The sequence below is a fragment of the Theropithecus gelada genome, chromosome 11 (genome assembly GCF_003255815.1).
Source record: "Theropithecus gelada isolate Dixy chromosome 11, Tgel_1.0, whole genome shotgun sequence".
Classification (NCBI taxonomy): Eukaryota; Metazoa; Chordata; class Mammalia; order Primates; family Cercopithecidae; genus Theropithecus; species Theropithecus gelada.
Genome location: NC_037679.1, coordinates 109,113,596 through 109,129,282, shown reverse-complemented (window position 1 = coordinate 109,129,282; position 15,687 = coordinate 109,113,596). Strand labels below are relative to the sequence as shown.

At 36.7% G+C, this 15,687-nt stretch overlaps 1 protein-coding gene across 2 annotated transcripts in view; it reads left to right on the top strand.

Annotated features, from left to right (window-relative positions):
- Positions 1–14,916, top strand: part of RERG (RAS like estrogen regulated growth inhibitor) — a 119,833-nt gene extending 104,917 nt beyond the window's left edge. For both annotated transcript variants that reach the window (XM_025401864.1, XM_025401865.1), the window contains 3 exons: positions 1,349–1,405; positions 11,294–11,367; positions 13,196–14,916. In XM_025401864.1, the coding sequence (XP_025257649.1) occupies positions 1,349–1,405; positions 11,294–11,367; positions 13,196–13,603 (539 nt within the window). In that variant the 3' untranslated portion in view covers positions 13,604–14,916. The remainder of the gene's footprint in view (positions 1–1,348; positions 1,406–11,293; positions 11,368–13,195) is intronic.
- Positions 14,917–15,687: the final 771 nt, after the last annotated feature.

Here is a 15,687-nt window from a genome sequence, read left to right as displayed (position 1 = left end):
CATGAAGCCACGTTGTCCTCTGTTTTGTGAAGTCCTCGTGCAGTTTACACTGCCATCTCTCATATAAAACTTTACAGGAGGAAAGTTATACCTCTGTTGTTGCTAAAAGTGAGAATAGGCAAAGAATGACAGTGACCTTCCGCTAACTAGTTTTATTTCTTCAAGGAGTATCTTTTGGCTGCTACATTAAGGGCATTTCAATAAAAATAAAAATACACATTATAATGGGTATTTTTAAACTGTAAAATATGATAGACAATGAATCTTTCATTAAGGTCAGTGGGATCCCAGGGAGACCATCAGGGGTCTATGGAGGGCTCATGAGCCTGCTAAATTATATGCCAAATGTGTGTATGCATACTTTTTCAGGAAAAGGATCCAATGCTTTCATTCCATTTTTTAAGTGCCTGTGACATCCCGCTCTAATTTTTTTTGTTTTAATTTAAAACCACTGTTTTCAAGTATACTACAAGTGTAAGAAAATGTTTGGCATATGTCTCATCAATTTATAAGGACAATAGAGTCCATATATTTCAGTGCTTTTCTCCAGCCCATCTTCCAGTTAAATATTATCCAGATGGCGTAGGACTTAAATTCAGTTTGGTACAATGGATAAGTTACAGACTTCCTGGATTCAAATCCTTACCAGGCCACTAACTAACTAGATAAGCTTAATTAAATGAGTTAACCCCTCAGCGCCTCAGTTTCCTGATCTGAAAAATGGGAATTATCATAGTACCTGCCTCATAAAGATAAAGTGAGGATTGAGGAGATCATGAAAGCAAACTGCATAGTGTAGTTCCAGAACCTGATTCTGACTGTATTCTGTCAGTGCTGCTTTTGATGAGCTTTCACAGATCTCTAATAAAGAGTCTTAATTTTGAATATCTACTTTTTAAAAATGCAAATGACCTGCTAGTGATCTTTCATTACACTAAAAATTATCACATTTAAAACTTGCCTTTGCCAATCCTTATCAATATGCAAACTTCGGATACCTGTATTGTGACCTTTTATATCTGAATTCATCATTTTGCTAAAAATTTTATATATGAGCATTTTCACGTTATACGTTTGTTTGTTTTGTTTTTAACCTTGTGACTAAAGCAACAAATCTAATTGTTGACTAATGCACAATAAACCCATTCAAACATTACAATGGTTTTTAGGCCATAATATGAAATTGGAAAATTACTTGAATAAACATAAAAAATGTATTCGGTTTACATACCAAGGAAATATAAAGCATTTATAGGGTTGTGTGGAGCATTTCGCTTTCTTTAAAAAGATAGGTGCGCTAAGCAAATTAACAAATTACTTTTTGAAATGTTGCTCTTTTCTTCCACAGCTCTTGTAGTGAGATTTCTGACCAAACGGTTCATCTGGGAATATGATCCCACCCTCGGTAGGTCAAATTTTGTTTCCTTCTCCTCTTCAATAAAAATTTATGGCCCCAGAGAAAGAATAATATTTTCTGTTGCAACATTTTTAAACTCCTTTTAGCTGATTTGGAAGTGCTTTTCAAATCATGCAAAGAAGCCCTCTATGAGGCTAGATGTGTGTTTCATGCTGTCTGTGCTTGGAACCCAGCAGGATTTTAACGCATAGATGAAGAAGTTAGGTCAAGCCTCAGCCACAAAGAAAGGAAGTGGGTACAACATGCTGCCGTCACATCAGAAAAATGCAGTATCATTCTAATGGGAGAAAGAGGATAAAATGGACATGGGAAATTTGGTGCGTAATAGAATGGCATCCTGAGAAGAGTAACAGAAAAATAAAACAATTGAATATGGATTTTAGGGAAAAATAAAATATGTTTCTCTCTTTTCTTCTCTCCAATACATCTGACTAAAGTCTGCTGCAGAGAGAGAAGGACAGAAGAAGCAGCAAAATATGATGTCTGTGGATCTTAAAAGTAGCAATAATGTTGATGTATAAAATGTAGGCAAACACTCTTCCTGTTTTTTTTTTATTTGTTTTGTTTTATTTTTGTCACTCCAAGATTTTCAGTTTAAAAGGGAGCAAGGCTTCTTTCATTGTTTTTATTCATTCATTCTACAAATATTTATCAAGCGCCTCCTGTGTGTCAAAGTGTTCTGGGCTGAGGATAAATCAGTATACGGCAAGAGAAGGCCTTGGCTTTTTTGAGTGCACAGTCTGGGAAAGAGAGAAGAGTCAATAAACAAACAAATATATGTGAGATAGCGATAAGGGCTGTGAAGGAAAACAATAAGGAAGGGAATATAGAATGATCTTATAGTTTAGTTAGTATTTGACTAATACTTCTGAAATTTATTTTAGTAAGAAGTACAAGGTGAAAACCCAACGTTTTTGTCCAAATCTTTAACCAGTTTTCCTCCTATTATTTATTAAATACTCTCTACCTTTCTCCACTACTTCCAATGCAATCTTTTCTTTTTTTTTTTTTTTTTTTTTTTTTTTTTTGAGACAGAGTCTCGCTCTGTCGTGCAGGCTGGAGTGCAGTGGCGCGGTATCGGCTCACTGCAAGCTCCGCCTCCCGAGTTCACGCCATTCTCCCGCCTCAGCCTCCTGAGTAGCTGGGACTACAGGCGCCCGCCACCACGCCCGGCTAATTTTTTTGTATTTTTAATAGAGACGGGGTTTCACCGTGGCCTCGATCTCCTGACCTCGTGATCCACCCACCTCGGCCTCCCAAAGTGCTGGGATTACAAGCGTGAGCCACCGCGCCCAGCCAAATGCAATCTTTTCATATGTTGAATTGTTTATACCAGGACACCATTCTAGATTTGCTTTTCACACCAAACAGAAGAGGCACACTTTTTCATTAATTGTATGCTGTACAGAACATTTTGATACTTTGTAGAGAACGTCTTTCCTTATTACTTTTTACAAAATTATTTTGGCTACTCTGTTCAGTTGATTTTTCCAGATCAAGTTTAGAACCTCTGTAATAGTATGACATGATTTTGATTGGAATTGTACTAGAACTATAAATTACTTTGAGAAGATTCATATATTTATGTTATTCCACCTTTTAATCTAGGAGACTAGCATGTCTCTACATTTATTATTTATTATTCTGTTTTTGCTTTTAAATAGGTCAGAGTTTTCACATCCAAATTTTTCAATATATTTTTAAATGTAGCCACACTAATTTTAAGATGATATATTTGGGTCTAAAAATGCACCCGATTCAAAAAAAATTATTCTTTATTATTTCACCCACCAAGCGAATACTTATTCTGCTCTTATATTTTTATTACTTACATAGGATTTATGGAGATTATCTGAGAATCTTAATGATTTATGGGAGTTTAGTTTTAAAAATACAGATTTTTTTTATTGCTGTATCCATATATCTCAATGAAAGATGAAGCTTAGAAAAAACGATCTCATAAAATGAACTCTCCCTGAATGTGTTCCAGTACCTAATCTTATTATTCTTAATTAGTCTTAGTCGAACCATTTTCCCTTCTGTTTTATTCATTCTGAAAAACAACTGCTATTAATAGTAATCTGCCCGCATCAGTTATGTATAGTGCAGGCTTCCTTCAGTAAGAATAAAGAAACTTTATTGAGTGACCTTGTATGGTACTTCTCAAAGAGGATGGCAGCTGCTAAGCAACAAGCACTGCCTCATCAGTCTTCAGGAGTCATGGATATATGACTCACTCCCTGGTGAGGGCTTCATTAATTCTCTCACACCAGAGGCTGGATTTGTGTCTATATGCATGTGTGCAAGAGGTCACTTTTGTTCCAGCAGAAAGGGGTTCTCAATGCATTTGATTCAAGGGAAATTAGCATTTCCTGAGTTTAACTTCATACTACCTTGGGGAAGATAGGATTCTTTGTTGAATACATGGCTACTGCATTAGTCTGTTCTCATAATGCTATAAAGAAATACCTGAGACTGAGTAGTTTACAAAGAAAAGAGGTTTAATTGGCTCATGGCTCTGCAGGCTGTGCAGGAAGCATGGCAGCATTTACTTCTGGGGAGGCCTCAGGGAGCTTTTACTCACGGCAGAAGGGAAAGTGGGAGCAGGCATCTTACATGGCAGGACCATGACTGAGGGTGGGGGGGCATGCCACACACTTTAAAACCACCAGATCTCACTAGAACTCACTATTGTGATGACGGCACCACGAGGGATGGTGTTGAACCATGAGAAGCCACCTCATGATCCAATCTCCTCCCACCAGGCCCCACCTCCAACATTGGGGATAACAAATGAACATGAGATTTGGATAGAGACACAGATCCAAACCATATCAGCTACTTTAAAAGTTTCAAAACCACCACCAAAAGAGATAACTACATTAAAAAGCCAAGTGGCTTATATACAAGAAGCAGTCTTGAATTCTGAAGTCAGTGCTTTGCTGCGAAACATGGGACAGTTTTTTTCAAACTGGAACAGAATTGTTACTCCTCGAGAAGCTGAAGACTGTGAACATCGTTCGACATATTAACACAATTAGAATATTTACTGCTTTGAAATAATTCAATGAAGAAAATGCCTGCTACTATAGTAGCAAGTGACTCCTAAACTTTTCGGTTTCAGACCCAGTGTTTTTTTATTTGATTTTTATGGAGAAAGCCTATATAATTAAATTAGGAGGGCAGGCAAGGGAAAGACAGACAGGGGGAACTAAACCTACGCTCTACTTGTACTTGGACTTCAGAAAAGAAAGAAATTGCTTTAACATCCGAGTGTTTTGAAGGATACAATGTAAAAAAAATCAGTTCTTTACATTGAACAATTTTAGCTTTATTTTAATTTTCCTTATTATACTGTGGATCAGTGAAATCTTTGTGGGTGGCCAGCACACCAGCACACGGATGTCTATGAACCACATTTGAAAACCACCACTGAAGCTCATAAGATGTGGGAGTTGGACCATCTAACCATGAAAAACCCCTGATGGTGGTGGCAGCAATGATCTGATTGTAGAACAACAGGATCCATGTTCTGAATGGATCCCAACCAAGAACTGAATCCCTACCTCCAAGAGACATATTACTCTCTAAGAATGCTGGTCACTGCAGAGAATACAGATAGAGGCTTGGAATGTGTGTGCCTGTGACTGTGTGTGTGTGTGTGTGTGTGTGTGTGTGTGTGTGTGTGTGTGTGATGGAGGCATTTGGAGAGGGAGAGAGAGACTGTATTTCAGCCTCTATCACTACTGTGACTGGTACACTGGAGGCACTGTTTGAATCAGCTTAGAAAAGGCTCAGATAGAAGTGAGGATGGGCATCAGGAGACATCAGATCCACTCGTTCCTTGGTTCTGTGATTGGTTCTTCTTGCCTGCCTTACAACTCCTGCTGCTTGGATGGTTCATACGAAAATAGATACACCCAGAACAAATTATCTTAACCAGATTCTAAAGCAGAAGTGCTTAGCCAACTCATAGAATTGTTTAGTTATTTAATATTGGCACTGCAAGGAACTTGGAGATTGTCATTTGACAAATAAGGAAACAGGTACAAAGAAGTAAATTTAATCAAAATTACGTGTCCAGTTGTGGTTAGACTAGGAATAGAACTCAACTCAGTACAATTTCCATTCTGGCATAAATCAGCGTGACTAACTGCTGCTGTTACTGTGCTGGCTAAGTGTCCATACTACTGTGTTGAAATTTGCAAAAACAAAAGCTAAATCAGTAAAAAGATTAACCACATGCAACATCCCTTTGAGCATCAACTCCTCTTAGAGTGCATAAAATATACTTCTAGTTATTAGACTACTAGTGAGTGCAGATTTTAAATTATACATCTCTCATATACAGTGAAATTCAAGTGTAACTTTTAATGCCTCATTCCATTTTGAAACTCATATTTGTCTTACAGTATACAATATTTTGGTTCATTTGGATCTGTCTCCTAAATAGTCATCCCCCCACCCTTCACAAAAAAGGCTCGATTTATTATTTTTGTTTAGTATGAACAAAATCAAAAGAATATCCACCAAACAAATACATACACATTTTCTTTTATGTGTTAAGATGCATAGCGGAGTCTAATTTCAAAAACTACTTAGTACATTTTTTTAGAGTTAACTCTGGAAGAGTTAGCACGTAGACACTTTGCCTTTTGGGGCAATACTTCCATTGTTTTACACATAGAGAAAGTGGGCTTCTAATGAGAGAGAGAAGCTTAAAGAAAAATTTCTTAAAATGGTATGAAACCAGTATTCAGCGTAGACAAAATCACTGCTACCACCCGCTGCTATGTCTGGGGCAGACATTCTCTCATATCCTGCATTTTATCCTTTTTGTTTCAGTTAACGAATAACCAAAGAATCACACAACTTCATACAATTTTTATTGTATTCCATTTCCCCCCTACTGTGGCATTCTGTGATTGAAATACATATCCTATTTATCATGGAAGCAGCAGAGAAAAATGTCCCTGTCTCTCAGACAACTTTTAGTGCAAAGAGATGGAATAGAGCCCAGAACTCTGTTTTCCAGTCTCTGGGGCTGATGCCAGTCTTTCTAAAAGGGAATTCAGTACAAAGGACACTAAAGAACAGCAGAGGGAGAAGCCAAAGGGCATGGTCCCCCAGCATGTGTGATGCCGTCTGGGCTGCTCTTCCTCACGCTGGGGCACTGAAGATACAAAAAGAAAATTATTGAGAGAACACTTGGAGACAAGTGGCTGCTGTAAATAGTATTTTAGAGCATTAAATCATACAAAACTATAATCTCCCATTTAACGTAAAAGAGTGGGGGGACGGAATATTCTGAAATTGCGAATCACTATGATATGCCATGTATGGATTACATATTCTAGGAGAATGACAATAACGTAAAATACACTTATTAAAATATTGAACATAATCTAATTTTAAAATTTTACTTTTTGGAAAATACTTGAGCAATGTGCCATGCCTGTGGCCAATGATCACTACACAGTGCTGATGGAAGTAGAAGGCAAGGATATGGCTGGCGAAGCTGCATTCTACAGTTTGTGTTTTGGACAGATTATATTTACAGTAAAGTAAGAGAAAACAGTGATCAAACAAGGACTACAAAATAGTTGATGAAATGAAAGTCAGAAACATGAGGTAGATAGAAAAAATAATTATAAAACCATTGGCTTACAGGCTACCCCCATGGGAGCAGAAACTTCCGAGTTTATTGGGTTGGTTGGTTGGTTAATGATTTGGGTAGTTTGGGTACAAAGAATTGAGTTAATAATTATGTTAATCATACTACTCTTTTTCATGGTGTTATGCTATTATTAGTGTATGGGAGGCCTTATATTATTCCACTTTCTCTTCCCCTTCATCCCTTATTTTGACACCCACTGCCCTCCTCTTTGCCTTAAGTGCAGAGTCTAGTGTGTTTGAAACTAAGCATGATATTTAAAAGCCGGAACTCCAAAGCTGGTCTTCCCTGACTCAAATCTCACCTCTACCATTTATTATCAGTGTGACTTTGGGCAAGTTATTTAATCTTGTTACGGCTCAGCTGCTTCTTGTAAAATGGAGCTGATAGCAATATATACTTCATTGGATATTTGTGAGGATTAATGAGTTAACATAAGTAAAGTGTTTAGAACAGTTGTTCAAATAGAAGCAGTATGTGCTAGCTATTATTATATGTTTACTTAGGGAAAATAGTGTTCTGTATATATATTTGTTAAATTTATATAAATTTTATATATTTATATAGATATATATACACTTCTAATCATTAGAACCAAATCTGATATTTTTAAGATCCATGCATTTTTCTCTATTTACTTCTAGTTTTCTACATGGTATTCTTTACTATGCCACATTTAACTAATCTCCCCAATGATAAACACCTAAGTTGCCTCCAGTATGAGCTACCGCTAATGTCACTAGGGAAAACATACCTTTAAATCGGTGGTTCTCAAACTTTAGCATGCACCGTAATCACCTGGGGGACTTGTTAGAGCACAGATTGCCCATAGGTCTGGGGTGGAGCCTGAGAATTTGCATTTCTAACAAGTTCCTAGGTGAGCTGGATGTTACTGGTTCAGGCACTACACTTGGAGGCCCAGTGCTGTAAGAACCTGGACCAGGTTTTTTCTAGTGCATGTACCTGAGAGGGAGATTGCTGAATCATAAGGTATGCCCACATCAAATTCTAGTGAATTGCTCTTCAAAACGATGTACCAGTCTACACTCTCATTGCCAGTGTAGAGAAGCTGCCTGTAACCTAGTCAGGCATTATATTACCTAGTTTCATAATTTTTGCCAATCTTTTTGTCATAAAATAATTTTATAAGCTTCTCTCTGGTAAGTAAGCAGGTAAAACATCATTTGATATATGTTTTCACTAATTGGGCATCCTCCTCTGTGAATTTCCTCTTTGTATACTTTGGTCGTCTTTCCTGTTCACTTATCTTTTTAATTTCTAAAATTTCTTTCATACCTTAGATATTAATCAACTTTTTGCTTATGATATTACAAATATATTCTCCAGTCTTTAGCCTATTTAATATTGCACAAAATTCTTAATTTTAATGTAGTCAACCCATTTATTTTTTGTCTCTCTTTTTTTTTTTTTTTTTTTTTTGGTCTATGCATGAGCTTTTATATTTTCTTACTTTTAATTTTTTTAACTTTAGGTTTCACTCTTCAAATCTAGGTGAGTTTAGATCTCTAATTCATCCAGATTTACTTTTAATATACGCCCTAGAAGCCCAGCTTTATTTTGTGCATTTAGTGGCCAGTTCTTTCTTATTGGTTCTAATCCGAATGCTACTGTTTGAACTATTTATTATTTCCCTAAGGGACTTGTGGTGCCACCTCAGTCATATACTAAGTTCCTATATAAATATGAGTCTATTGTTAAGGCCTTGGTAAATTTGTGCATTCTGATATTAGTACCACACTGTTTCAAGTAATGTTATATAGTATTATATAATCTTAAATAAATTTCTGGAGCTTCTCAAAAAGTCTACCTGGACATTTCATTTGAATTACGTTAAATTCTAGATTAATTTTGGGGAAAACTGACATGTTTTAAAAATGTTGTTTCTCCATTTTCCTAGGATTTTCTTATTTATTCAAGTCTTTATTTACTGTTATAAAGTTCTAAAATTTTCTATTCTAGAAAATTTTTGTTTTTGTTTTTGGAGGGTTTTGAAGGGTTTTGTATATTTTTATTATTTCCTAAATATTATTTATTTTACTACTATTGGGAGTAGCTTCCTGTTTTCTCTCACCTCTCCTACATGGCTTTTGCTGATACAGAATAATGCTAGTGATACTGTATTTTTCTCCCAGAATTTATGAGCTTGAAATTATTGCTTATAAACTTCGTATTATTTTGTTTTTATTTCAGCAGAACGTACACTTTCCTCTTTTTATGCTAAATTTTAATTGCATTGTCTTTCCTAATTTAATGGCAGTATCGTCAGATCTTTACAGCTCTGCCCTCTTTTTATATCTTTTCAAATACCATGCTTTGGTTTTGATTTCTTTTTCAGGATGTTTTTTATTTTCTTTTCTTATGTTGTCTTGAATGTATTCTGTTTCTTCTCTTCTAATTTATTGAGTTGACTTTTTCTAGATTTTTAAGAGTTATATCATCTTCTGGAATCAGACAAGTACATTAGTTCACACATACTTGTTCCTGGCCTTTTCCCCCATCTTCACCCTAATATACTGATAGAATCATCTAGAATTCTAATGCCGGATTGATTTTGATGTAGTTTTATTGTTTTCATGGACATCTTGAATTCCGTTTCACTGGCAAAAAGTTCTACATCGATCTGAGTCGTATCTTTTGTGATGTGTTTTATTCCCTAAATCCCTTTAGACATTTTTTGTCATTGATATCCTTAAGTTTCGTTGTAATAGGTTTAAATATGGAACTTTTTCCTCATGTGTCCTGCTAGTTCCTTTAATCTTAAATCTTTCATTGTTCTCTCACGTAGGGAAATTCTCAGCCATTACAACCTCAATAATTTCCACTCCTCTATGTATTTTATTCTCTCCTTTGAGGCTCATTTTATAAAGGACACTAAGATTTCTTGTTCTATTATCCATACCTCTTATTAAATTTTACATGTTCCTTTGTTTTACTTACTTACACTTACTGACACTTCTGAGAGAGTTCCTCAACCTGACTCTCATCAGGTCATTCATTTGGTTCTTTATTTCTATTATTCTAGTTTTCATACAGAGAAGCACCAGTTGGCACTTATTTTTGACCTGTGGTTTCCATTTTATGTGATGAGGGGCATACTCAGGACCACCCCGTCTTCTTGCACCTGCTAACTTCTCCTTCCCCTCACATAGCTTGGTGACCACTCTGCTGTTGATCCACCAGCCTCCAGCTGGTACTGAGCATCTGCCATTTTTCTGCTTTGAAGAGGCAGCATGAGCAAGAGGACCCCATATAGTTCCACCTCCCCTCCATGCTGCCCAACCCTCCTCTACTTTGGATTACCGTTCCTCACCAATCTGGGGTCTGACCACCTTTTACTACCCCTAGAGTTTCTTATAGTTTTACATCATTTGGCAAGAACCATTCACCTCCTGGTAATAACTGTTACATTTCCAGAGTTGAGGTTTGAAAGGAAATTGGTAGCTTCTGTTGGTATGTTATCTTGTTAGAAACAGCAGTTTCCAGAAACTAGATTTTTAGAAGTACCAAGGCATTTTGTGAAAATCACCTTCTCAATTTACATTGTGGAGGTCTCATTATAGAAGGAAAAGAGCACCAGGGACCTGTCTTTTCAGAAAAATAAAATGGAATCTTCAGAGGAAAGGATAGGGCCAGGCACGGTGGCTGAGGCCTTAATCCCAGCACTTTGGGAGGCCAAGGCGGGAGGATCACTTGAGGACAGGAGTTCAAGATCAGCCTGGCCAACATGGTGAAACCTCGTCTCCACTAAAGATACAAAAATTAACTGGGTGTTGCGGCAGGCACCTGTAATCCCAGGTACTTGGGAGGCTGAGACAAGAGAGTCGCTTGAAACCCGGGTTTCAGTGAGCTGATATCGCACTACCGTACTCCAGCCTGTGCAACAGAGCTAGGCCCTGTCAAAAAAAAAAAAAAGGAAAGGATAAGGTAGCAAAGATGCAAAGAGATTCCCCCTATTCTATACTCTGAAAGTTGGCAGCACCCATGTTAGAACTTGGTATGCCCGGGAGCTAAGTATGAAGATTCTACATTTTTGCACATCCATCCTCTCCTTCCTAGACTACACAGTTCCTTATGCTGTAAAATCAGGAATACTTTTCCCATGCCCATTTTCAGTTTTAAGGATCAAATTAAATCTTGCATGTATTTACCTTTTTGCCTTTTTTATTTGCTCATTCCCTTAGAATCAACCTACCGACACCAAGCAACCATCGATGATGAAGTTGTTTCCATGGAGATACTAGACACTGCTGGTCAGGTGAATAAAGAGTTCAGCTAAAATATTTTTTCTGGATCAAATAAAACTGAGAAATCTATGCTATGAAGAAAAATAAGGCACTTTTCTTCAACTAAATTTTGCATGCCTAAAACCTTTTTCTCTAATTAACTAGTCATTTTATATATTAATGTATTTGTAAATATCTGTATACGCATCCTTATGTAAACTGCCCAGTGTTTCAAGAGGGTTTTGAACATACTATAATATTCACATATCATCTAGGTTAGACTCACTCACCTATATTTTGTGGCATACCAAGATATTAATAAGTTTTCATGGTCAAATGTGTTTTGAAATGCTCAAATGAAGTTAAACAGGTGTCTTTACTGAAAGAATTCTCAAAACCTCTAACATGCGTATGTGTGAGTCTTTAAGAAAGAGATTTAGTATATATTGTATTCTAAACTTACATGATGTCATATAAGTTTGTTTGTTTCAGAATACTTTATTTTAGGTGTCTTTCTTGTAGTATTTGATATTAGGTCCGTCACTTCTGAGATTACAAAAGGGTTCATAGGTAGGTTTAGTTTTCAGGTATAGAAATGGTCACTGGCGGGACGCAGTGGCTCCCACCTGTAATCCCAGCACTTTGGGAGGCTGATGCAGGAGGATCATGAGGTCAGGAGATCGAGACCATCCTTGCTAACACGGTGAAACCCCATCTCTACTAAAAATACAAAAACTTAGCCAGGCGTGGTGGCAGGCACCTGTAGTCCCAGCTACTTGGGAGGCTGAGGCAGGAGAATGGCGTGAACCCGGGAGGCAAAGCTTGCAGTGAGCCCAGATTGCGCTACTGCACTCCAGCCTGGGCAACTGAGCGAGACTCGGTCTCAAAAAAAAAAAAAAAGAAAGAAAAAAAAAGAAATGGCCACTGGAATGACAGAAAGCTAAAGTTTTCCATGGTACTTTATCAATGACCTGTGATGCCCAAAAAGACTTGAATCAAAGTGTTTAAACCAAGAAATGTTCTCGAAATGAATTACATGAATTACCCACTTTTCCGTCTCGTCACTACCTACTTATTCTCTGACCTTCACAGAGCACTGATTCTGAAGAGAGGCAGCAGGGAAGTGCATGCCTCCAGAAGTCATTTGAACCTAGGAAGGCAATGCTTTTTCAAATCATACATGCCACTTTCCTATGAAGGAGTGATAACCCACTTTGAGAATCAGTTCTATAATAGAGTTTCTGTCATTGGTACTACATGACATTTTGGGGGCTCTGAGATAGGAAAAGGAAAAAAGTCAAATCCTTTAGCATAGAGTTGGATTCTCTAAATAGTTTGTTACAGTTTTACTGAAAGTTAATTGTCTATAATCTGAAGAAAGAGAAAATTAAAACAAACAACAAACCAAAAAAGTAATAAACAAACCAAAATGGCATCTTGCTAAACTTTGACTCTAATTATGATACTTAAAAGGTGGGATAGGGGCTACTTGTCTGTTAAAAAATTGCTAATTCCTTAATCGTGATGAAAAGTCTCAAAAGTGATGTGCTTAACTAAGGTTATAATTTCTTTTTAGTTCTTATGATTACAGATTAAATGATATGGCAAGAAAAAAAATAAAAGCAGAAAGGTAAAATCTATTGAATTAGAAAATATTCAGTTCCCTGAAATATGTTGAGATGAATAAGTAATGACTGTATTTAAAACTTATTTAGAAAGTTTGTACAATTAGAGTACCATGACATTTTAATGACTTTGGATATAAAGAATAGTAATTAAGGGATTACTGTCAGTATTACCAGCATCCATCTATTTTGATTATTTCCAGGTCTCTTGACGGCCATTTTTCTTTGCCAACAGGAAGATACCATTCAGAGGGAAGGACACATGCGATGGGGGGAAGGCTTTGTGCTGGTCTACGACATTACTGACCGAGGAAGTTTTGAGGAAGTGCTGCCACTTAAGAACATCCTAGATGAGATCAAAAAGCCCAAGAATGTGACTCTCATCTTGGTTGGAAACAAAGCTGACTTGGACCACTCCAGGCAGGTTAGCACAGAAGAAGGAGAGAAGCTGGCCACAGAGTTGGCTTGTGCTTTTTACGAGTGTTCTGCCTGCACTGGAGAAGGGAATATCACAGAGATATTCTATGAGCTGTGTCGAGAGGTGCGTCGCCGGAGGATGGTGCAGGGCAAGACGAGGCGACGCAGCTCCACCACGCACGTCAAGCAAGCCATTAACAAGATGCTCACCAAAATCAGTAGTTAGGCAGCCCAGCTGAGGTGGACCACATAATTGGAAACACTCTTCCCCTTCTGTTCCCCTTTCAAAAATAAAACGAAATATTGCATTCTTTGTTTTGATTCTGGGAAATGTCTGGGCTTCCCATTGTTCCCAGCCTCCTGTAGGTTGGGAAGTTTTAGCGTGTTTTATGCAATTTCAGTGCTGACAACTTCTTCCTTTCCTGCTTGAATAAAGATACACTCTAATGGCATTTGAACATGTAATCACCAGAGATTCCGAAATGACTGGTTTATATTAAGCTATTTTTAGGCATCTTCACCTTGCTTAAGTAGGTTGAAGTTTTTTCAAAGGCATTTAAAAATTCAATTTCTTGTCAGATACTACAAATAATTGTCTTAAAAGTCTAAGATAGCAGAAAATACAGTAAAAACAGAAGAAGCTGAGCTATTGGAACAGGAAATAGAAAGAACTCTAGTTTCTGTCTGAAGTGAAGATTTTCTGAATTATCTAATATCATCTAGGTTTTCTTTAACATTTTATTTTGTTCTTAAGTTCAAGCATCTTCTCACTAATGTTTTTCACTATAACAGAATTCGTTTCAATTTGAGTTGGTTCTCTCAATGATCTATTGATCATTACACCCTAATTCTCCTTCCGTGGCTCAAACAGTATTTTTGCTGTAACAAAGGCAGCAGGAAATTCAGACCCTGCTGGGCCTTTTTTCCTCAAGTCAGGGTGATGTAAAAACATTGGAAATCTTTTCACCAAACCCTGACTTTATCGAACGCTAGTAGAAGATGTAGAATTAGAGACATCTTATTTGTTTATCACCTTAGCAGCAAAACCATAGTCCAAAAAACAAGAAAATTAAGAATGGAGCTTAACCATGCCTCCATTGGGAAGTCTAGGCTTTGAGTCAGGTGCAGTAAGAAAAATTAGCCTCTGATTCATTAAGTCTGCCACATAACTTGTTTTGATATTTTGGATACATTAACTCACTTAGGAAAATTCAGAAAACAATGGGTGATTAAAGTTCATTACAGCTGAATAAATGTGTCTAAAACAGATTCTTGTATTCTGAAAGTACAGTCTACAACTGGTAAAACTTTGTGATTCTTTTCTCCCCCATTATGCCCCTATATACCAAGATTTGGGTACTTTATTTTAGTAGAAAATATATATCTTTTACATATGTATGTATTTATAAATGCATAGATATATGTATAAAAATTTGTAAGAGTTGGAGGCATTAATTCACCAATGCATTTGGACAACTTGGTGTAACTGACTTTATTTTATGTGACTATAATAAAAAGCGTACTTTTCTCATTCTGTCATATTTGGGTAATCTTTCTTGTGATAACATGAAACATTTATAATTTGAAGGGAGACGCGAGGAGACAACTGAATTGCAAAATTGACAAATCAGTGAACCTGATATAAAAAAAATTAGCTCCTGTTGATTAGAATAGCTGCTTTTGGAGTCTTTAGGTGCTATTTTAGGTGCTTTATATATTTTCAAATCTTCACAATCACTCTGTGCAAGACTAGTACTGTAAACACAATTATAGAGATAAAGATATTGAGTCACAAGCGGAAAAATGTAGTAAAGCCAATTTTGCATAGCTATTTAGTGGGTAGAACCACAATTTGAACCCAAAGAGTAAAAAGGTTGGATTCTAGACTCCGCATTATTATCAGTTATATACTTCTTATCCTTGAGCTGTAGCGGGGAAGATACCAAAGCAGATAATTCACTTTATTTATGTTTTCGTTTACTGATTACAAATATTTATACATGTTGGACACATAACTTGATACAAATTAGTCTATTTGATGGTGTCTAATCTGAGCCTTAAAGTATCCATGAGAGTTATCCAAGAAAGAAATATGGTAAAGATATTCTAGGCAAAGGAAATAGCATGGAATCAAAATATAGAGACATGAACAATGATGGTAAATGTGGTAATGAGAAGGAGTTTAGAGGACCACATATATCATTTTTAGGGGAAAAAGGGAAAGAGAACAAAAGGGAATTTTCTTTTTTAAATGAAGGGGCAGGAGGGAAGAAAGAAAGTCAAAAATTCCTATTTCTGCAAGCAACTACC